At 36.3% G+C, this 23,125-nt stretch overlaps 3 protein-coding genes across 10 annotated transcripts in view; 2 read left to right on the top strand and 1 right to left on the bottom strand.

Annotated features, from left to right (window-relative positions):
* LOC109540946 (plexin A3) overlaps positions 1-5,879 on the top strand; it is a 35,508-nt gene extending 29,629 nt beyond the window's left edge. For all 3 annotated transcript variants that reach the window (XM_019909507.2, XM_019909505.2, XM_048661800.1), the window contains exons 12-17: positions 1-252; positions 311-1,357; positions 1,419-1,599; positions 1,660-2,370; positions 2,441-2,586; positions 2,640-5,879. In XM_019909507.2, the coding sequence (XP_019765066.1) occupies positions 1-252; positions 311-1,357; positions 1,419-1,599; positions 1,660-2,370; positions 2,441-2,586; positions 2,640-2,816 (2,514 nt within the window). In that variant the 3' untranslated portion in view covers positions 2,817-5,879. The remainder of the gene's footprint in view (positions 253-310; positions 1,358-1,418; positions 1,600-1,659; positions 2,371-2,440; positions 2,587-2,639) is intronic.
* A 1,192-nt stretch (positions 5,880-7,071) lies between these two features.
* On the top strand, positions 7,072-9,787 carry LOC109541087 (conserved oligomeric Golgi complex subunit 2). The gene is made up of 5 exons (XM_019909796.2): positions 7,072-7,253; positions 7,607-7,834; positions 7,886-9,375; positions 9,437-9,623; positions 9,677-9,787. The coding sequence occupies exons 1-5, from the start codon at positions 7,209-7,211 to the stop codon at positions 9,743-9,745; spliced, it is 2,019 nt and encodes a 672-aa protein (XP_019765355.2). The 5' UTR covers positions 7,072-7,208; the 3' UTR covers positions 9,746-9,787.
* Positions 9,788-9,806: 19 nt separating this feature from the next.
* Positions 9,807-23,072, bottom strand: LOC109541086 (protein unc-79 homolog). Of its 6 annotated transcripts, XM_048661797.1 has the most exons (38): positions 22,953-23,070; positions 22,623-22,764; positions 22,309-22,482; positions 20,752-20,871; positions 20,494-20,655; positions 20,266-20,436; positions 19,923-20,192; positions 19,630-19,859; positions 19,349-19,563; positions 18,989-19,287; positions 18,796-18,937; positions 18,438-18,738; positions 18,205-18,376; positions 17,769-18,136; positions 17,530-17,685; positions 17,306-17,423; positions 16,914-17,241; positions 16,517-16,856; positions 16,254-16,455; positions 16,002-16,199; positions 15,718-15,804; positions 14,646-14,864; positions 14,308-14,588; positions 14,106-14,247; positions 13,693-14,046; positions 13,338-13,595; positions 13,056-13,271; positions 12,673-12,996; positions 12,487-12,615; positions 12,238-12,436; positions 12,016-12,170; positions 11,607-11,953; positions 11,317-11,544; positions 11,089-11,253; positions 10,859-11,031; positions 10,413-10,797; positions 10,234-10,356; positions 9,807-10,171 (listed from the first exon to the last, which is right to left on the bottom strand). In XM_048661797.1, the coding sequence occupies exons 3-38, from the start codon at positions 22,409-22,411 to the stop codon at positions 9,974-9,976; spliced, it is 7,878 nt and encodes a 2,625-aa protein (XP_048517754.1). In that variant the 5' UTR covers positions 22,412-22,482; positions 22,623-22,764; positions 22,953-23,070; the 3' UTR covers positions 9,807-9,973. The 6 variants fall into 6 exon arrangements, with proteins under 6 accessions (XP_048517754.1, XP_019765348.2, XP_019765349.2 ...); XM_019909789.2 differs by having other exon boundaries at positions 15,685-15,804; positions 19,630-20,192; positions 22,953-23,072; XM_019909790.2 differs by having other exon boundaries at positions 15,685-15,804; positions 18,796-19,287; positions 22,953-23,072.
* Between the last annotated feature and the right edge of the window lie 53 nt (positions 23,073-23,125).

Raw genomic sequence — 23,125 nt, 5'->3', positions numbered from 1 at the left:
GAATGTGCTGTGCTAAGCAATACAAGCATGATCTGTATGAGTCCAGTTATAGATGAAGTCGAAGACTCTAAATTGGATGCCGACAATCCTTTAAAGTTGGAATATGGTTTTCGCATGGATAATGTGACTGGAGTGCAAAACTTAACTCAGTCGAAAAAGGAATTCAATCCTTTCTTACTATATCCCAATCCTACATTCAATCCTTTCGATAAAGAAGTTAAATATTACAAATCAGACTACTTGAATATCAACGTAAGATGCTGTTTTCAAGAAGACTTTAGGCGATATTTTAACATCCGACACTTTTTAGGGTCAAAACATTGACCGGGCCTGCCAAGAATCAGATGTAGAAGTAAGAATCGGAACCAGTTATTGTAATGTAACGTCATTATCGCGACAGCAATTAACATGCAGACCACCTGAAGCACAACCTCCTGGAGTAGACGGTCAGACTGGTCAGCCTAATGGGGAGGCCTTGCCTGAAGTTGTGGTGATAGTTGGAGGATCTTTAAGATACAATATTGGCCACTTATCGTATTCGTCGCCACAAAGCTTAAATGGCACGTTCACCAAACCAGCGTTATATGGGGCAATTGGTATCGCTGTAGTTATTTTGGTCTCTTTCGTTTTGTTCTTGATTGCGTACCGAAGAAAATCTACCGAGAACAACAGAGTTTTGAAAAATATGCAAGAACAGATGGATATTTTGGAACTTCGAGTGGCAGCAGAATGTAAAGAGGCGTTTGCTGAGTTGCAAACAGAAATGACTGACTTGACGAGCGATCTTACATCTGGGGGTATTCCTTTCTTAGACTATAGGACATACGCAATGAAAATTTTATTTCCCAACGAGGAGGATCATGTGGTACTCCAATGGGATCGACCAGAACTTCTTTGCAAAGACAAGGGTCTTCGACTGTTTGGTCAGCTCATTATGAACAAAACATTCTTACTTTTGTTTATTAGAACCTTAGAAAGCAACCGATACTTTTCTATGAGAGACAGAGTAAATGTAGCAAGTCTTATAATGGTTACGTTACAAAGTAAAATGGAGTACTGTACAGATATTTTAAAAACCCTTCTCGCGGAACTGATAGAGAAATGCATGGAAGGTAAAAGTCATCCGAAATTGCTCCTAAGACGAACAGAAAGCGTAGCGGAGAAAATGCTTAGTGCTTGGTTCACATTTCTTTTATACAAATTTTTGCGGGAATGTGCAGGAGAACCTCTATTTATGTTGTTTCGAGCTGTTAAGCAGCAGGTCGACAAAGGTCCTGTAGATGCTATTACCTCGGAAGCAAGATACTCTCTCAGCGAAGAAAAACTCATCCGACAATCAATAGATTTTAGACCAATGGTAAGGAAGTTGTCATTTGCTAGTTTTGTTTTATGTTTTAGCAAAACATTTACTTTTGCAGACTGTATATGTTTCCATATCTCAACAAGCTTTTGTGGGTGGTTTGGATATTAATACAGATAATGTAGCCGTGAAGGTTTTAGATTGTGACACAATTAGTCAAGTTAAAGAAAAATGTCTAGATACTATATACAGAGCTACACCCTATTCCCAGCGACCGAGAAAGGAAGATCTTGATTTAGGTAATTGTTATAAAGTAACGCCCATCTGGCCAAACCTGACTGATTTGTTTCTGTTTTCAGAATGGCGAACAGGTACCGCCGGACGGTTAATACTGTATGATAAAGATAGTACAACCAAGCTAGAAGCCGAATGGGAAAGAAGAAATACACTACAGCACTATAAAGTACCTGACGGCGGATATCTTAATCTAGTATCTAAACAAAGTTCAATCTACAATTTAAGTATTTTCTCTGATAAGAACGATAAGACTCACAAATATGAAACTCTTAATTTAAACAAACTGAGTTCTGTGAGCCCGCCTCTGAGTAGAGCAACTAGTCCTTTGAATCATGATCACGATCAAAGATTGAAAGTTTGGCATTTAGTGAAGCATCATGATAATGATAACCATAAAGAAGGAGAGAGAGGAAATAAGATGGTTTCAGAGATATATTTAACAAGGCTTCTTGCCACGAAGGGTACCCTACAAAAATTTGTGGATGATTTATTCGAAACTATTTTTAGTACAGCACACCGTGGCTCAGCGTTACCTCTTGCCATAAAATATATGTTCGATTTCCTCGATGACCAAGCTCTACAGCATGGGATCTCTGATCCCGAAGTAGTGCACACGTGGAAGAGCAATTCTTTACCACTTAGATTTTGGGTTAATCTAATTAAAAATCCTAATTTTGTGTTTGATATCCATAAGTCAAATATAGTAGATGCTTGCCTATCTGTAGTTGCTCAAACTTTCATGGATTCATGTTCCACTTCAGACCATAGATTAGGTAAGTTGTTAAAAACACCCAGATGTTTAACTGCTAACGTCTGCTTCAAATATTTTTTCTGTTTTTTTAGGAAAAGACTCGCCTAGTTCTAAGTTACTTTACGCCAAGGACATTCCGTGTTACAAGGATTGGGTCGAACGGTACTACTCAGATATCAAAATGATGCCAGCCATTTCAGACCAAGATATGAATGCTATGTTAGCAGAAGACTCAAGAGTAAGCATATCTGTTTGCAGAATCCATCTTTCTATTACTTTCCTTTGTTTCAGCTTCATACCACAGAATTTAATACAAATTGTGCATTAAACGAACTTTATACATATGCTATGAAGTACAACGAACAACTAACCGTCACTCTGGAGGAAGACGAATTTTCTCAGAGGCAGCGCTTAGCTTGGAAGCTAGAGCAGGCACATAAAATAATGAATGAGGCTGAGCAACCATGATATTGGCCTGACCTGACGTGCCAGTCAGCGGAGATTGATTTGATGTGTTCATCAGATGACACTTTGCCTATACATTCAACTATAGATGACGGTGTTGATCTAATGAGGCCATCAGCCCCGCCCCTGTCACCAGCACTTCAGGAATTAGCTTGCTGATAAACGATAGAAGCGAAATTAGTCCCCTGCCTTCCAACAAGCTCTTTGTCATTGACTTCACACAATCATACATCTATCAAGCTAGTTTGGTTGGTTAAGGCTTCCTTAAAACACTTTTGTACATTGTTGGATCTAAATAACTACGAGTTTACACAATTACGCATCTTAAATAACTTTTTCAAGAAACAATGGCGGCTAGAGGTGCTCCCTCTGATCTTTTACAGATTATGTCGCATAAGTGATCCGCCCGTAAAAATTCAATGTTTTCACAAAGTAGTTATCAATATTTAGGATCGCAAGTTTAAGCAGTTGTTAATTTGAAAAGCTCAAGGTAAACATTAAAAAAATTGAAACGTGAAGAATTTGAAGAAATTTTTACAATATCCTTTACATCAAGTCGAAGCACCTATGAAAGTGTTTTAATACGTTTCTCGTTTTGTTATTCTTATTGACAGCACCATAACCATTTCACTTTTACAATACCAGCAGTTGTGACAAACGAGTGGCTTAGAAGGGGTTGGACTAAGTAATACATATCCCTACGAACTATTAATTCTCTGTGTGTTACGAAATTGCTGTTGTGCAATTATAATTGTTCTGTGTATATGAGGGGGCAGTACTCACTCAAGTAACTCGGAAGTGCCTCTAGTAGATTGAGTGGGATTGTCTCCAAAAATCAATGTACTATATTTTTATGATAGCAGTACTAGAATTTTTATGCTTTGTTGTGCTGATCGTCAGCCTTAGTCCATACTTTCGATTATTATAATATCAAATCATAATATTGCTTTTTTATATGTGTATTATTTATATACCTTTATACAATTTATAATGTTTTTATATTTTAGTTGGAAGCTTGTACCCTATTTCTACTACAAATGTTTTCTTTGAAATAATTATAAACAGTTCTTGAATTTTCAAGCTATCGTTTCCTAATGCGTATGATGTATTGATGTCATATAGTCGATTATAAAAATGGTAGAATTAAGGTACACCACTCGAATGCAATCATTCTTGATTGTCTTCCGAAACGAGGAAGTACCAGGGTGTAGTATTACTTGCGACCTTTCAATCATTTAATGTCAAAAGTTTATACATATGAATGCTTCTTTTTTAATGGACTGCTTTGTGTTTATCGACATATACCCGAAACTTACAATTAAAACACGTATCTTCACTATACTTTTATCCGTTCGTCCGCGATTAAATTTAATTCTTAATAGAACATTTCGAAAACCTCATGCCATAAATGACTAAATCTACTACGAAAGTCCATTGCTAATGAAGCAATACTATGCACGGGTCGATTTTAATGTGTTTTGTGTATGTATCATAAGGCTGTGTAAGTTAATGTGTAACAACCAGCATAGTACATTTCTTAACAGAAAATACTCGTAAATATGTGTCTATAACCTCTGTACCTACTATAAAGGCTTTTTACACTATAAAGTAATGATAATAATCATGTTGTGCATTTTCTGTGTGGAAATGTATTGATATATATGTAAGAGTTGGGCCGCACCAAGTTTTGAGGATTTTTACTACCTAAAGCTAGATTTGGTTTTAAGAACAAATCGGTTGGGTTTTGCGCAACATCTTGATAATTTAAATCAGATCTGCCATACCGCCAAATTTGTAAATTTGCTATTTTTCTAACACGTATAATTTCATTGCGTTCCTTTATGATTGTTTGATGGTTCCATTGTGTCTCGTTTTAACCATGCAACCTATTTTTCTCATACCCTGAATGTGAGTGCTCGAAATGTAAATTTAAACAGCCTTTGAAATAATGAAAACGCTGGATTATTTCTATTGTACTATTGCTGAATGTTTCTGAAATAAATTTGTTTCGGGCAATTAATTCAATTCTATTTTTACTTTTCAACCAGATAATTCAATGGCAAAAAAATTATAGACTGATTCAACCACAAAATTTTTCCCTGAAAATAATTTTTTACTATCATTTTATCATTGTTATACCGCGGTTGCAAAGGTTGCAAATGGTCTAAGTCGTTATTTCTGATTGAATTAATTGAACTGGAACTGGTTAGTGAGTAGTGCTACCTAGTTTCGGATTGAATGGTCATACAGAAATAAATAAATTAGATTCGTGTCATTCTAGCACTTCCTTAGTGTTAAAAACCAATAGGCATTTTTTAATGTTTACGTAGCGTCTAAGACAATTTGATAACATTCCTTTTTAGTGAGAGTGTATTGTGTATACTAAACTTAATTTCTATTTGGTTACCTGTGAATGAATGGACTCTCTTGGCAGCTTTCTAAATTAATAATTTCAGAAGAAACATTCAGTAATTTTAATCAGGAATGCATTTTGTTTCTACCAACCAAAACAATTACGTTCATCAATTAGACGGAACAAGATAGTGGCAATAATTTTGAATGCGAATTATTAGGGACAGTTTTAACAAATTCTACATTAATTATTGAGGGAACAAAAAAATCGAATGATATTCCTACGTGTTTCATCTCTAAGAAATTTTAATATATTAGAAATTGAATTTAAATTTATGAGCATCATTCCTAAAAGACATTGTTTTTGCTTTCCAAATACGTAAAAGCAGCTGCGCATATCATGTTCACATAGGTACTACCGTTTTCTTTTTACTCATGTAAATGTTTTATCGTTTTATTTAAGTACTGTATATACAATTTTTATGCCAAAAAATGCTTCTGGACAACTGCATAGTAAGAATTGTAAATACTAAATGTATGTAAGTATGGTTTGATGAATGAAAGATACTGAATTTTATGTACGCATCCATCGATATATTCATAGTAATATGTGAATATCTGATTGCATCTGCAATAATATGAATGGTAATGTAATACTATATGTTATTTTAAAAGACTGAATGGAGTTACTAAACTACTTAATAGAAAAAATTACAAATGTGTTTTATTTACCTTTGTTCATTTTTATTTCCACTTAGCTTTCAGCTCTTGATGGACACACAAGTTAATCAAAAACTCAGATATATCACAAATTCATGTACCTCTTTTAGTACCGCTCTTAGTATTTGTCTCATATTTAGAGAACTTATTCTGGGAACTGGTAAACTTCTAGTTGTCATTGCGGGATAAAGCATTTAAATGTCCACTTTTTTATATAAAACACCACCTTTTAAGAACAAAAATATCAGTATTGATGTAAGCTAATGCATATTTTCCAGATGTGGTAATCGCAGGCACCTAGAGGACCGGTTTCGAGTATTTTTCATGCTTTTTATTAACGGTTCTCTAACAATGAGCCAAAGTCTTACAGAACTTTTCAAAAACCGCAGTAATTTTAGATTATAGCATTTTGCATGAAAACTGGAAACATTTCTAGAATGATGTTTTGATCAAGCAGTTTGTTTTTGTATCCGATCTTAAAACTTCCGTCTATCCGGTGAATAGTGAACACACAATGAGTGTCCTCACGAAGTTGAAAATAAATGTGGATTAAATTCAGCAGTGCAGCAGCATGAACAAAGAGCCGAAGAAAACTAATGCGATATTAAGGTGTTTAGCACATAAAAACGCACCGAGCTACAGAACTTAGATGATATAATTGACTCATTGCTTGACTTTGCTGTTCGGTTGCAGTTTTTTTATTATTCACAATTTTGTAAATATTTTCAGTTCACGATCCAACTGTTGCTCTTGTGCTGCTTGCTCAGCCCAACACACACAGCCAGCCGTTCATGTGGCGACTTTTGTATGCACAATTATAAATTCTTCGATCAGTCTTTTGCTCAATTTTTCGTGAAACTAGGTCTTTTCAGCTTGGTATGTTTTGAGAGGCTGCACAATTTATTAGTTATTGAATTAGCAGATTCAAGCGTAGTCGCAAAAACCAAAGTAAAGCATTCACAAACGAGCAACACATTTTGGGAAGTGTTCCAGCAGACAAATTGGGACGGACTTTAAAAAACTTTTTTACCAATATGATTTAGGAAACAATGCAATTTATTTAAATATGCTTCTGCTTTTACAAAAATACTTCACGACGCTAAATGTAATTTTTCTGCGCGCCATTCACCGGGGTTGTCAAAATTCTCGCATATAAAATTAAATGACTGTCTGCCGCCCAGATTACAGAGAAAACCTCTGTGTTCTGTGGTCATAACCACACTTTATTTACACGTATTTATTTACCTTCGATCTTAGATTTAATCGGATATACTTCGGACTTATATTCTTCTCAGTTGTTCTGTCGTCCTTTTAACGAGGCAAATGGATCCTGAAGACTTGCATATATGGAAGGAAGCATTTTTCAAGGTACGACCAACAACTAAGACTAACTATAGTCTTGGTTTAGACCAAGACTATAGTCTAACTATAGACCAAGACTATAGTTAGCGCTATGTTACGGTTAACGTTCAAAATGATGTTAATCTCAATATTACCAAGTTAATATCGAGAATAACATGTTCCGTTGGTTCATGTCCTGGTTAGTTAACTGATACCTATTCGCGTAACAAATTAAAGTAAGCAGAAAGTGATAGTTTATTCGATCTAAGAGATCCGACATAAGGAAACATTCACCATCTGCACTTTTTACCCACATACAAAAAAACATTTTGGCCACATACTAAGTTTTAATAATAAAATATCATTGTTTTCTTCATTAGGGCACCTTTAGTGTGGACGAATCTCTCACAGAATATACGCAAAAATTTGATCTAGACACACTCAAGAAGGATTTAAAAAAATATGGAGCTGAACTTCAGTTGCATATGTCCGATATTTTGAAAAATGAAACAGAGGCAATAGTAAACTTGGCAGAGAATCTTACGAACCTAAATTCGAGAATAGATAATTTATCTATACCCATAAATCAACTGAGGGAAGAGATAAGAGTATGTTTGTGAAGCGAAAATCGACTATTACTGAACTGAATTTCTTTGTAGGCTTTATACGATCTAATAAAGAAAGCTAAATCTGGTTACGAACTAATTTTGGGTGATATTAAAAGAAATCATTCGAAACAGAATCACATCCATTTGAAATTGGGAATTTTGAATTCAACTGTATACATTGACGTGGTTATTACTCTAATTGAAGCCAGTGTTGTTGGAAATTTGCTGACTCTGGAGAGGATAGTAAATAAGTATTCATTTGAAAAAATATATTTAGATGAGCTGGATTTGATGACACCCGATATTGAAAAAGTGGTGAAAAATGTCGAGCACAAGCTTTTGAGTAACTTAAATAATTGCTTTCTTAAAGCTGTTAAGGATAATGACGAAAACATTCTTCTTAGATGTTTGCGAATGTACGTCGATCTTCAACTACAGGATGAAGCCCATGACATATTTAAAACACATATAATTAAACCAGCACTGCAGTCATTTTTATCCGAAAGATATCTGGAGAAATGTGGGCAGGACTTAAATGAAGTCTACATCAATATCAAACAAATACTTGATACCACAGTTGAACGAGTAATTAAGATTGTTAAAGATAACTCCGAATTGAATTCGTTCAGCTTTCTATTAAAATCGTTCTGGAAGGAATTTGATTTGCAGTCGCGGGCCGGACTTCCCCACATTACGGCCCCTGGCAATCCTGAGCTATTTCAAAAAAGATTTACGAGTACTTATAACTTATTAATGTACATAGCAGCCAAAGCTGATAACAAGGATTTAGTTAGGCTAGATGAAAGTTTTCAAGCACATTTAAAAAGATTCAACCTACCTGTATACTTCGAAATCAAGTTCCAACAAATTGCCGGAAAGTTTGAATCCGATACCTTACATTTTACATTAGATAATATTACAGCCGATCTGAGTAGGCACTCGTTCAAATTGAAGTTAACTGAAATTATGTGGAATGCAATAGTTTGTTGCTTTCAAGAAGACACCTATATTGATCAATTGGCTGATCAGTTTATCAGGCTGTCAATGCTGCTCCTTTCTAGATATGCTGAACATATTATGAAATTATTAAATCACATTATTGCTTCAGCAGCATTTAAAGACACTATCGACGTTTTTATTATAAGCGTTTTGATTGATCTGAATATGGCAGATTCTTTGCTCGCATTGAAATGTGAACGGAGCGTTGATGTTGAGAAAACCACGTTTGCCATTGTAAACAAAGGAATGTGGAAAGTTTTGATCAGGGTCTTTAAAGCAAATGGCCAAGTTATTTCTCACGTCAGAAATGCATACGCGAACCACCTGACCAACTTGAAAGTTAATGCTTGTGTCTCTCAATTGCAAAGTGTTACTGCCATTCCGAGATTATACAGAAGAACTAACAGAAGTCCCCCAAAGGAAGCAAGTGCATACATGATGGAAGCGTTGCAACCTATTTTGAAATTTTCTAATCAGTTTATATCTGATTTACACCAATTCAGCGATATTTTGAATCAAATTATTGTGGAAATCGCCAATAAGTACGTGTTCAATAAGTAAATCTCTATTCATTTTCTATTTATTTGTTTACAACATTTGTAGGTATTTGTCTCTGGTTCGCGAAGTATTGATGTCGGTTTGCAAAACGGAAGAGTCATTGAGGAGATTGAAGAATAGAACTTTAAATTCAAGCGAGGAGGATTCGACACAGGCGTCTCCAAATACGGTGTCTGATGAAGCAAAAATTCGGGAACAGATAAGATACGATGTTGAATACTTTTGCGAAAAGGTAAGACGGGTTTCATATTTCCACTGATTGATTCTTGCTGAAAATAATTTCAGTTGCAACCATTGGCATCTAAAACCACACGGAACGAGATGGCCGTGCTTAAGGCCGAAATATGTAAATAAAAAACGCACCTTCTTGTTTGTGTTATGTTTTTATATTTTGTAAATAAAATATTTTTTTAAATAAATTTCCATTAATAGACCTGTTTATTTCTTTTATTACCTAAACAGAGGAAATATAGGATTTAACATGCGACAGTTAACTGAAGTTCAGACGGATTTCAACTTAAAAGTTCAATATGAAACAATCTACACAATCTAAACCTACTGATAATTAATGAATAGCATTGCCTACAGTGAATAGAATTGTGTAGCTGTGGATGATTGCAGCTCTATTTGACCCATTTTAAATTGTAATCGCTGCAGCCATTTGAGTAACATTGGGTTTTTTAGATGGTTAATTTTGCCTTTGTCACTTGCTATTTCCTGGTATATCAATGGAGAAAAGTTTCGACAATTCTGTAGTCGTACATACAAATGACCTGGCAGCTATAATCAAAGTCAAGTCAAGTACAGTTCAGTTATTTAATTTTAAACATTTAAACACATACCTGAATTTGATTCGATGATAATACTGGAGTCCATAAAGGCAGCAGTTTCGCAACAAATGTAGACTGACATTCTATAAGCGCTTCCAACATACTTAGAAAGTGCAAGCTCACAATTTCACTCAGCTAGAAAATCTAATTTTGTTCGCACTTTATTGTAAAAAGTTGGGTAGTGCACTTACGGATCTCGATTGCTGAACTAGCTGCAAAATGGAAGGAGTCACCTTCCCCCAAAAATCAAACAAAATATTCATTGTAACATTATATGCTTCTGTAATGGGCAAGTGTTGACCCAAGCTTTGTTCCAAGTAAACAGTCCAAAGTTGACATAGAATAAAGGCATGAAACAGGGAAGACATGTGCAAAACGCTCGCTTTTGGCTGATCCGCAAACCCAGACATTATGACTTGGATGTTATCAGCTATCTGGCATGATGCTTCTTGGGGAATTGGTTGGCTTAACATCGAGCTACTATTTATTCCTTGTAGAGCTGTATGAGTGAGGGACCCGAGAAGTAACCATGATAAAAGCCTTATGTGCCCTATGCATTCAATAAATTCTCGAGGACTAAAAATCAAGTGATGAGTGGTGTTGCGCCCAATAGCGAATTAAACATTTGAAAAATTACCTCTGCTGAGATACGGAAGTATTGTACAACCAAGGAAAATATCTTGTAACAGCTCTATTGTCCCTTCCATTGCCTTTTGTTATTTCTAATGCTAAATATTGTGCAACGCTACATTTTATGATACCTCCTAGAGTATCATCATTTAAACCAACACCAATTCCCTTGCAGTAACTCTGAACATGTTAAAACATCGTTACGGCAAAAACCACGATTTATTGATAGGTACTTGCCTTCATTTTTGATATCGTATGAAAATCTGATAAGAACTCTAAAATATCTACAAGGTTGAGTTTCATACATTCGGACACGCCAGTATTGCAGCCTGTCGAGGCCTCTAATGCCAGTAAATTGTTATCTTTTATCACAACATTTGAAGGTATATAACCACCGACGTCCTACAAAAGCAATACATTTTTCATTTCAATTCAACAGCAACTTTAGTTGGTTCATGTTGTCACCTGCAGAATCAGATTTATCAACATTAACAAATTGGAATCCGGAATAGTTGTTTTAAACTTCAATACTTGTACTAATTCAATTACCACCATCCTGCTGAAAATCAATTTATCTCGTTCTTTGGTAAATGCCTTATTGCAGAGATAACATATTTCAACCAAGAGATTATATCGTAACGAATGTGTTTGAATTGCATAGCTGAGCACTTTTGAGAACGGATCTAGAATGCCCTAAAAATAAGCAAAAGTTAACATGAGCCAAGATGAAATCCGATTGGCCAAAGTCCAATCACCTTAAATTGGGTTATCAATGGTAATTTGAAAATCGAAGTCATAATATTCAGTAAGGGTGTGACATCGTCAATGGTGTTTAACATAAAAATTAATTTCCTATAAATAATTTCCAACTGTTGTAAAACAGTGCTCCACATTGGGGTTGTTGGGCCCAAAGCATTTTCCAGCGGCAAGCAGTTTAAATAAACTGCTACGTTTGATAGTATCGTGGGCATCATGTCTGTAGGCAGGGCTTTTTTGGAGTTCAGAGTTTCTAAAAGTAGCTGTAAAGGCGCTACTGGGCTGAGTTCGTTAAAATCGACTAATGCTTGGATCACGCTTTTAAAGAAATGCAGTCTGACTTGGTCTGAAAATAACTCTTACTTAGAGACAACAAGTTCGTTCTCTTGGAAAAACGAATTACGTTACCTGATGTTCTCGTTTGAAACATTTGTATGAAGATTCCATTAGGAGCAAGTTGGTGTAAAACGCATCTCAAGAATTGGTGTGCAACACTTACTGCTCCCCCAGGCAGATGAACACTGCTTTCGTATTGCCACGGATAAGAAGCATTGGTAGCAATTCTAAAAATATTGTGGATCCGAACATTGCACTTTTAAAGTAGCTTTTGCTACCTAAGTTTACACATACTTGACTACTATACTTAAAATATCAGGCAAGAGTGGAGCTGCAAGACTAGGCTCTCGATGAATGAATGTTCCTAAAGCGATTATGCAAAGTCCAATTTCTTCGTCACTGTATACTTCTCTTACAGTGCCACACTCTGAACATCTCTCCTTAACACACTCATCTCCTATTCGGTAGGCACTTTGCTTTACATCGTAATTCGCTAAAATCCACCGTTCGTATTAAGCAATAATTGAATTGTAGTTCACTCACTATCTAACTTAGGGGAGAGCGTTTGTGAGTTGACCACCCAACCTCCGGGAACTTTAGGTTTCTGTTGCAAATTCATTGGTGAAAACCCAGATTTCCTAATTCTTTGTCTGTGATTGATGATGTTATCTCCTGAAATTAGCCAATTGAAGCAAACCCTTAAAACAGTACACGAAATATAATAATTACTTGTATTGTCGAGTTTTAGGGATTTCAAATAATGTTCAAAACTGTTCCCATTATCATCTGATTCGTATAGGTTGGGTGGACTTTCTAAAGCCACTTGCTTGATTAATTTCCTTGGGCTATGGGTTTGTGAGGTGCTAGGCTGCTCTTGCTTTTTCTCTCGAAAATCTGACTTTCTCGTCAGTTTCGAGTTAATATTCAACACCTGCTTTACTTTTTCGACTAATTGTGAAATATCCTTTGTGTGTTGACCTATTGGGAGTAATCTTTCTTGCATGGGTATTTCCAACTGGGGTTCTAATGGAGAAAACACGTCGTCTATCAAATCTGAAATAAAACTGGTATATTCTGTAGTAAGTACTTGCTAATTTGATGTATGTGCTAACCAGGTGATTTTATGGGTCCGATGGGCAGAAGTCGTTCTACACTCGGAGTGGGCAGAGGATTATGATTGTTTTTAGTGCTATCGTAATCCAATGTGCACATTGATAGAGGAGGAGTTGACTGTTCCATGGCTTTTTTATGTTTTCCCATCGAAGCGCTTCTAGAATCCATCTGTTTATTAGAAGTTGCGGCTACAGACTTCATTGGTATACTTGATCCTGCATATACAATAAGGTCGACATTTTAAAATAAATGTTCAGCAATAAAGATGTTATTATACCAACCATTTGTCAAAGTAAATGTCGATTTATTCTTAGCATGATTTTTATTAAAATCCATTTTAGCCTTCGCAATCTCCTGCATTTTCTCGCAAGATCGAGTGGATTCATCTTCACTCCCTATAATCCATACTGGTCGGGTTTGATTGCTGGTAATTTTCGTCATTTCTATTTGGTTGGATACAGTTTCTTTTGGAGACCTATTCACTAACACCTTTTCTGTTGGTTGCTTGTATATTCCAGCTCCAGAGTTTTCACTTAACGCTAAAACAAATTAACACGTATTACGTATTATTGGAACTTTGTTTGATGACAAAAAGACATTTTCATTTTTTCATTTATACATATAAACCAGAGCTACCTTCTTCGAACGAATCTTGAACGCTGCCTTGCAGAGTGCTATCAGAAATATCACTCTCAGGTATAGCTATCAGTTCGCTTTCTGTATCATCGTCTATGCTAATTTTATCCGAACATTTCTTAATGTTTCTTTCCCATTTTCGATCTGATAATTTCTCGCATTGATTCGTTTCTTCCCAATGAGTTTCCATGCTGGTCATTGAAGACGGTTTGGTATAGCACACATGCACTTTCCCACCTTTCGAACTTAAGGATACTTGAATTGATTGACCGTCGGACGAGTACATAGGAGATAGTGGAGGAGTTGTTCGCTCTGGATGGTCCATTTCCGTGCCCAAGGATGGCTGACTCACGTCTAAATAAGTAAAATAGTCATTAACACATCACATGTAGATCAACAGGGATTAAGTCTACCCCGTGATCTGGAGGCTTGTTGGGCCATAATGATGGTGGCAGGAATTCTCCTACAGTGATGATGTTGAGAGTCCAAAGTATTTAACACGATTCTTATTAAGGATGTAAGTTGAATACAGTGAGGTTGGTGATTATATTGATACTGTAAAAGTAGCAAATTATGCAGTAAGTCCAACAGTAAGTCAGATTATTAGATACCTACCTTGTATAAAATCACAACTAAAGACATCAGCCAGTTCTTTCGGGAATGGGGTTCCAATGTCCACAAACTATACAACGGTTGTTGAAATTCCATCACACTCGAAATATAATATGGCGAGGGTGCGTATTGCAACAAAATTAAGCAAGTTGGAAAAATTATTCTTCCCATTAAGTGATTTTGATCCATTAGTTGGGGTAAATTCGCTAGAAAAACGTTAAATGCCGGGGATGCGCGTAAATTTTGAGGAGGTAAATGAATGCCTCGGTCTGTTTGAGTATAGCCTGAAACAGATCACTTTGAATGTAGTTTCACACATTAAGCCACAGCTTAATAAGTACCTAAAAGTAACCACAAGTGCTTCAAAACGATAGTCTGAGTTCGCCCTAATGTTTTTTCCTCTGCGGGGTACGCTTGATCTGATCTGGATAGAAATTGCATCAGCAAGAAAATTAATAAATGCATTGTCTCTTTATCCGCCTCTTCCAGTTCAATAATTCTTTGCAGGAACGTTGTAAGGTTTTGATCATCAACAACGTTCAGAGAATGCATGTGACCATCTACACACATTGAAGTTATAATTTACTTGCAATTTGTAATTCAGTGGGACCTGCTACTGTGGTTTTTCTAAGTTTAATGCTCTTATAACAACTTTCTAGACTGAATGTTTAACATATTCTATACTTTCGTTTAAAACATGCAAGCCGTATACCATCATGATGCGAACGCATTTTTTTACTTGCTTGTTATAATAAAAATTGCAGGCTACTCAATTCTTTACGTTGTTGAGTGTAATCTAAACTTGCATACAATATAATTGTCTATAGTTATTAGTAAATAGCTGCTACTGAAAAGTTTGTTTGATAATACTGAAACTTTTATTGCTTAGTGGGTGATATGATATACATAAGTGCCTATGGTTATATACATATATATATACTTTTCACATAATATGTAACGTTGTAAATCTACCCAATTAATCACAACATCGTGTACTTAAGTATAGGTACGTAAAAGGTAGCTAAAGCCATAACGCAGTTGATCAAAATAATAGTGTACTGTTTCTTATGGGTTGTAACCGTGTGGTAGTTAAATTGTGAGCTAACTAATGTGTGAATTTGCCGAATTTTACATGTATACATGAGTTGATATATTAAATACGTATAGTAATATAATTAGGTAGGTACTGCGTATGTAAATGTTTTAATATTGCTTCCACTTGCTGGCGTACTCAAGAAGCTTGTCTTGCAAGCAGAAAGCAAAATATTTCAACCTAAGATGCATTGCCACTAGAATTTGGTATCAAGCTTCAACTTACATTGATTTCGTTATTATTGACATTCATGCGCCCACTAAGCAAGACTCTATTCTATGTTCTACCTGGAATGCTGTTACTAGAGCTTAGAAACTGACCCAATCCGAATCGAGAACTTTTTCTTTTCAATATTGGAGCTGAATATTGACGACTATACACTTTTTCTTTTGTTTCTGGGATGTACACTGTTGATAAAACACATGATGTCATATAAAAATTCAAATATTAAGTTTGCTCGTTTTTTTTTTTTGTTGTGGCTATAATGGGTAATGTTCAATGAATGTAAGTATATAGGGAGAAATCTAATTTAGCTGCACTATATAGTTAATTTGCATGTCTAAATGATTGCAGCCTTATAGCAAATGATATACATTTGATATACCTGATTTGCTTTCCTGATGTCGGATAATTGAGGCAGGAGCGGACATTGTACGCTTATAAGGCCACTTAGTCCCGAAACTTGCGCTCAACGTCTTTATGGAACTCGCAATACTTCCTTCATTTAATCCGGAGAGCGCATCGTGAGCTCTATGCAGTTTTCGTATAAAAATGTCGCTGTTTACGTCTGTATTTTTTAAATCTGTCAATTGAATAATTATAAAACATTTTTATTACAATGCAATGGATAGCTCACCTCTTATATACGTAATATCACCAGTTTTTTCTAAGGCAATTTGAGCTTCAATAAACAGAGTATCAAAACGACTAAGAAAAAATTCCCAACATAAAATCTTTCGCTCACTTAAAGAGTTATGGAGTTGATAGATCGATTGCAGAACCATCGGTCGATCTAGAATCACTGAATCAAATTGTGATTCCAGGCACATTATTAATGCCTAAACAGGAAAAAGTAGAAATAAATTTGTTGAACGCTCAACAGAGGTTACCAACGCTTACCCGAATAGCAAAATCGTGGATGGTTCCCAAGTACAAAGTAGCTCGCTGAGCCACATACACGTTTGGGTCGTCCATACTAGAGATCAGGTAACAAAAGGCATTCGCTAGGGCTGCTTGCAATTGTACTTGGTTCCTTAGAGGACAGTCCGCCATGAATCGGGCTAAAACGGTCACTCTTTCTACAGCCGTAAATCGTACTCTCCAATCTTGATTATGGAAGTCATCCTGTATTACTCTCCAAAATACATCTGGTCCTGCTGGCAACGTTATGCAGTGAAGCAGCAGTGGCACAGCCTCTTGGCATATGTGAGAGTGCTCGGAATTTAGTAGGTTCCAGAAACTAAAGTAGACATTATTGTATACAACTAATCGCGAATAATTGCGAATAAAATCCTACTTTTTAATAATAAGGTGTTCCTGGCACCAAATAAAAAATCCTTTATTTTCCTTCGAAGCTCTTGTGCATGCATCTCCATAGAGTATTAAAATATTCAGACATTTAAGCATGTAGTAAAGTATGTCGGGTTTGATAACTTTTGAAAGCTCGAGAAGTAACTGATGAATAAATTGTATAGGTTCTGGTAAGTCGTCCAACGAAAACTTGAATTTTCCCAAAGAAGTTTGCCAAAAATCAATATCTTCTCCAGCTGAATCTGAATCTAATTGCTCGTTTGTTTCGCTCAGAGCAGAAGGTTGGAGCTTTCCGACCGACGCTGCCACTGTTGCTGAAATATACAGAAATCCAATGCGAAACAGGATTAGGGGCTCTAACATATTGCGGAATAGTACCTAAATCAGTTTCAGATAAGGTAATCGCTCTGGTGACAGCAGATACCACTTTTTCAGCGGGAATTATCGATCCCAAATCAAGCTGTTCTGAGACTGTTTCAACGGTAGCTGTCATGATCTAAAAGTGAATGAGAAATGCAGAAGCGATTGACCACCAGTTGGTAGTGGCATTGTATAACTCAAACCAAGAAAAAAACTAGATTCTAATGTATAGAAATTCGTACAGAACACACGTGCGGCATATGAACTAATACACCTCCCACTGAAGGCACCTCTGGTATTGACATATTTAGCACCATTTCACTCGTTTTCTCTTTTTTATCGCTTTCAGGTGGACTTTTTCTACTATTAATATCATCTGAATCTGTTTCTGAGGGAGGCTAAAACATATAAGCAAATTACACGTATTATATGTAAATAACGTGTACGTTATAACTTAAGAAAGGCTGATTCGCAATCTTACATCAGGAGGATGAGCCAGAGTAACCGGTGACAAATAAATAACGAGTTCATAGGCGAGTTGATGCCACATTATGCTGCACTCGCAGTGAGTACATTCGGCTTTGGAAGAGCATGCATGAGAACTAATCCAGGCAGCCGTTATCATGCTTTTCAAAAGGGAGCAAACGTTTTTGCATAGAGATGAACTTAGACCTGTATGCTTGTCAATCTCTTGCAGTTCCATCTGTTTTAGCAGAATATCAAGCATGAGAATGCAGCAAGACAAATTGTTCTCCGATTGTGTCTCAAGTTTTGACTTGACAATCGTATTATTTTCTTCATCTGATGAAGTTTTTGGCGAATCTTCGCACTGGGGAATGTCTTCTGCCACTAAAATAAAATTGGAGATTTATTAGCTCATCGACTAACCATGAATTCTGAATCAATAAAAAATTTACTCAATTTATCAAAGGTGTCGGGTTTGCAGTCTGTAGTGGTAGGTACATCGGCAGGTTGCTGAATGGGTGTAGTTTCGCTATGGCCATCCCCTTCCTTCATACTAATTATTCCGTCTTCAAAAATTGAAAATAGCAAGTGCAAAGGTATTGAAATTTCTAGAAGAGTTAAAGTCTGGAAAAAAAACGAAATAATTTTAAGTGTCAGTACGCATCTAAGTGAACGAATTTCGCACTTGGAGCCATTTTAGGGCCTGTTGCTGCACTTTGGCGTTGGTTTTTAGAAACCTAGTAGCCACAAACTGGTACATTTTCTTCGCGTCGAAACCTAAAGGACTCATATCTGGATCAAGAATTTTACTGAGAATTATTTTAAGCTCGGCTAGATCTTTTTCTGGCACTCCGTCAACAGTGGCTTCCATCCAGTGAGGCATTATATAGTCCCAAATTTCCTGTGTTATTACGTCGTAAGGCACCAGGCAGAAGAGACGATCTAAACCTTCTTTCAAATGGGTCGTTTTTGTCGCCAATGTATCCCTGAAAGTTCTCATGAGACAATCGATGCCGAAAGATTTAAGGCCATCGTGTATTTACCAATGTCCACCTATCCGGGCATAATCTGACGGATGAGGTAAAAGGCACGATATGAAAAGATCGTAATGCGATTTACTTATTTTTCGCAGCCAGCCGCAAACGTCTGTCATTTTAAGTTTTTCCAATGCACTCTCTTCCCGACCTGCAAAATTGTCCGGTCGGTTGGGGCATTTCAACAACTTATAAAGTCTACCATCGTATGAATACGCTGTCATATGAAACCAATGAAAAATCATAGATAAAAGTCGTCCCAAAACTTCTCGTTGAGTGTTTTCATCAGGATTACAACGGCCGACCAACAGCCAGACGCCATATCTTCCTAAAAGTTGTCGCTCTTCTATGCTAATATTGTCAATTGTCGGTATCGGACTTTTTCCATCTTTTTCTTTGTCTCTAGCTTCTTTGGGATCTTTCTTATCGCTTTTGTCTTCAAAATAGCTACGATCAATGTCTTTATATTCATTTTCGGGAATTTTTGCCTCCTTTAATAAACTGGAATTGTTATGAAAATTGAGGATTAGTACCAACTGACGAGAGAAAACAATTTATCTACCTAACAATTGCTTCGACCATGTAGGTTTGCATTTCTGCAGTCATGTCCCAAGTTGGGGGTATCGCTTTATGAACAATATGGTCTCCACCCCTGCGAGAGTTGTGCCGGTTATTGTGACACTGATCGCAATATCGAATTGGGTGGTTTCCATTGTATGAGGCACATTCGGTTGAAAAACATATAGATATTGCTGATTTATCATTCGATCTACAATTCTGAAAAATCGCAAAAAAAAAGTATTTATGTGTCGCATGTAGCAAGCCATATTTGTTATGGCATACCTTATTCTCGCACACCATCGACACTTGCTGCATTGGATGCAAAACATCAAAAAAAAGTTGATTAGGATGTTCACGATGAATTTCATTAGCACATTCGATGCATAAGTACAACGGAGGAGGAATATCGGTAGAATATGTAAGGGCGATAGAGTGATTATAACAGACTTTTGCAGCTTCAGCATTTCCGGAATTCGGGCATTCATCTCTTTGGCAAACGAAAGGTGTAGGGTCTAAAAGCCCAACACAATTACCACATGCTAACCGACCCAACTGATAATTCTCTAGCAATTTACCTGCAAATTTACAAATTAAATTTTTCCGATCAAATAAATTGGCATTGAACGTTGGCCAGTAGTAAAACAATAGTTTTGCAGCGGAGGCTCTTGAGTTGGAGGTACCATAAGCAATTGCGCTTAAAACATCTTTAAGAATATTTTGCTTGAAAGTCATGAGGCACTCCAACAGTTGACAGTGATGAGCTGGATTTGACGAATATTGAAAAACGGTCATAACAACTGCAGAAACAGACGGGCATATGTTATCTTCCTTGGGGTCATGACGAGCTGAAATTCTTTCCCTTAAACACTTTTTCCTTTCCATAAAAAAAATATTATTATGTAAAATCATATTACTTACTGATTGTGAAAGGTAGAATATAATAGCATAGAGTGTTTATTATGTCTTGATGTAAACTAGAAGGTAGAACCGCTGTGGTGGATGCAATTATATAAGGCAAATTATCGATGAGATCATGCTCCATAAACGGTAACAAACAACCTAAACATTGAAGAAGAGCCTGCCCATAAACTGAAATTTGAACCAATACAGTACGATCCAATCAATCTATTTCATTTCAAAATTTACCATAAAGCCCATTGGTCACGAAAGGAGCTACTTCGACCATGGGTACGAGAGAGAAATATAAAGCCTTGTAATCCAGACTTGGAAACAGTGCTAAACGCACTGAATCCATTTCGGGATTTTTTAACAGATCGAAAGGTGAATTTGGGACGTCTTTCAGAACACCTGAAAGACATTTGATATTTGTCACAAAAACACCAGAAAGCTCTAGCAAAATTGATTAGATTTGTAAATGAAGTTGATTTTGAATCAGCGACTTACTTAAAAGAGTTTGGGAGAAATATTTTATGACATTTGCTATATCAACTCCGGGAGGGGGTGGAACAATACCCTGTACAAGCTTGAGTTGGTAATCATAGAGACTACGGAGCTTAGCTGTAACTGAATAATATATTATTTCCTAGATGTCCTGTAAAGATAACTAGCTAAAAAGTAAATTGCGCTCAACATTTTTGTCATCAACTTAGGTATTTTTCACCGGTTTTCTGATAATCTGGCCATAATTTATTCGCAATTTACTAATACTTATACGGGGGGGATTCAAAATTGGTGTCGTGCCTTTTAAGGGTAATAAGGGATGATGGAGGCTCACTTGGAGAGAACGAGAAAAATGTTGAAAACATTTTTTCGAAAATTTCTAGAAAATATTAACAATTGAAAATCGAATGTCAACTTTCTTATTAAGCATTATTCTTAAATGGTTCGATATTTGATTGGTAGCCTCAATAGGCTAGATAGGAGAGAACTTTTTAATATTAAAAATGTTTGTAATTTGAAGCAAAAAGCACAATTTTTCTTTTCGAATGCTTTCAATTATTGAATTGCTTCAAATTGCGAACATTTTTTATACTAAAAAGTTCTCTTCTGCAATTTTTTGATAAAAAGTCAAAAGGGCAATGATGTTTTTTGTCATTATCAGGTGGTTACAGCCTAGATAGCTTTTGTCAAAAATAACGGATATTTGTCAAATTGTGACTTACTTTGAAGCTTCTTTCACAAAATGTAATCCAATATCGAATATGCCGATATGCTATGAGTTATTGGGGAATGCCACTTTAACTTAGCAAAAGCTGTAAGAACTTGTAAGTAATTGTAGCCTTCCAGGGGTAGTCAGAACATTGCACAACAACTGACACTTTTCCAGGCATCAGGCACCAATTAAATATCAAAGCAAAAATACATTCCTACCACGTATGTAAAAGTCGATGAACGGGCCATGTCGCGAGAGATGGACCAAAAAAGTCATTCAATGATAACAGAGCTTTTCTGCCCTCCCAAAGAACCTCCAGAGGAATAACGCCAATTTTGAATAACCCTGTATGAAAATAAGCACAGAACAATTAACGCATAATCATCAAAGTGCTACCAAGTGAAAGGAAACCAATGAAAAAAAATAAGTTTTATGTTACACTGATATCAAGCATTGCTTAACGTATTGTAACGATAAAACACATACCTATCTATTATGAGCGTTGAAATAGAATGATTGGGAACTAACTAAATGACTTCAATTAATTTTACTGATAACACCAACAGTAATGCTTAGTGACATGACTTCTGCAAATTTGTTCAGCTAAATACAACACTTAACGGCTTTGATTAAGCCACATATATGATAGGATTCAAAGCACTGATGTTTAATAAGCTATAAAAATGCGACCCCGGGTACATACATGCCTTTCGGCGATTTCGGCGATTTCAGAGATTTCAGCATATTTTGCTTTCGTTTGATTTTGTTGAAGTTTCGTCGGTTTCGAGGACTAAATTTGAATTAACATCGGTGTTTTGATATGATGAAGAAAGGAAAAAGTCGCTTACATGCAGCAGCTTTTGTACCCATGTTGACAATGCAGTCACAATAATCAAACGCTAGGGAAACACTGAGGTCACATTGCTTAAAACGTGCAGGTATCTTCAACATGGGGGCAGCCTCATTTATCCCATAATCAGGTCAATAGGTAGTGTTGAAAAATAAGGGCTAATTGAAAGAATCTACAAGAACAGAGGGACAAAACACGTGTATTTAGGGCACAGCGAGTTAATTTTGAAAACAAAATCGATACGAAAAGCATTTGGATATCACTCACGATCGTTCGAGTTGTCTATCTACAATTTAGCTAGGAATCACTTACATGTATCAGACGAAAACAACCGGTTAATTCGTCGATGAGCCATAATTTTGGCAAATTTGGTCAAGCGAAATCAAAATGCATTCCTCATCACCTAACATTAATTCCATCGATCGCATCCCCGATCCCGACGTCTGCCAATGCGCTAAAAATTTCGCGATTTCGACATGAATAAGCTAAATGTTGCACTACAGAACATACATCCTAAATACAGCGAACATGATTACAGTGGAACATTTAGACATAATGGAGCCAGGTTGCTATACCAATAACAATCAGGAAAAACAACAAATATGTGCAGAAAATGGATAGCAATGATGATAGACAACTTACAGCAAAGAGCGTTTACGAATAGCGTAAAAATTTTGAAAACTAGGTTCACTTGGCTCACAGCGAGAAATTCTAATGTTTGCAGTTTTGGGTTTTCAAACTAAACGAGACCAGAACTGTCTGGGATTAGTGAAAACTTGTGATTTTGGAAACTGCGCAGGATTTTCTACCGCCTG

The sequence above is a fragment of the Dendroctonus ponderosae genome, unplaced genomic scaffold (genome assembly GCF_020466585.1).
Source record: "Dendroctonus ponderosae isolate FM_Combo_2020 unplaced genomic scaffold, Dpon_F_20191213v2 Dpon_F_20191213_1, whole genome shotgun sequence".
Classification (NCBI taxonomy): domain Eukaryota; kingdom Metazoa; phylum Arthropoda; class Insecta; order Coleoptera; family Curculionidae; genus Dendroctonus; species Dendroctonus ponderosae.
The sequence above is the reverse complement of the archived record's forward strand: the minus strand, read 5'-3'. Positions and strand labels throughout refer to the sequence as shown.

Coding starts and splice junctions, on each gene's coding strand:
- LOC109541087 (XM_019909796.2), top strand. CDS start 7,209: ATGGATCCTGAAGACTTGCATATATGGAAGGAAGCATTTTTCAAG. Junction 7,254..7,606: donor GGAAGGAAGCATTTTTCAAG/GTACGACCAACA, acceptor TTTCTTCATTAG/GGCACCTTTAGTGTGGACGA. Junction 7,835..7,885: donor AACTGAGGGAAGAGATAAGA/GTATGTTTGTGA, acceptor ATTTCTTTGTAG/GCTTTATACGATCTAATAAA.
- LOC109541086 (XM_019909789.2), bottom strand. CDS start 22,411: ATGTTGAAGATACCTGCACGTTTTAAGCAATGTGACCTCAGTGTTTCC. Junction 20,872..22,308: donor GGGTACAAAAGCTGCTGCAT/GTAAGCGACTTT, acceptor TATATTATTCAG/TTACAGCTAAGCTCCGTAGT. Junction 20,193..20,265: donor TATTCTACCTTTCACAATCA/GTAAGTAATATG, acceptor AAAGAATTTCAG/CTCGTCATGACCCCAAGGAA.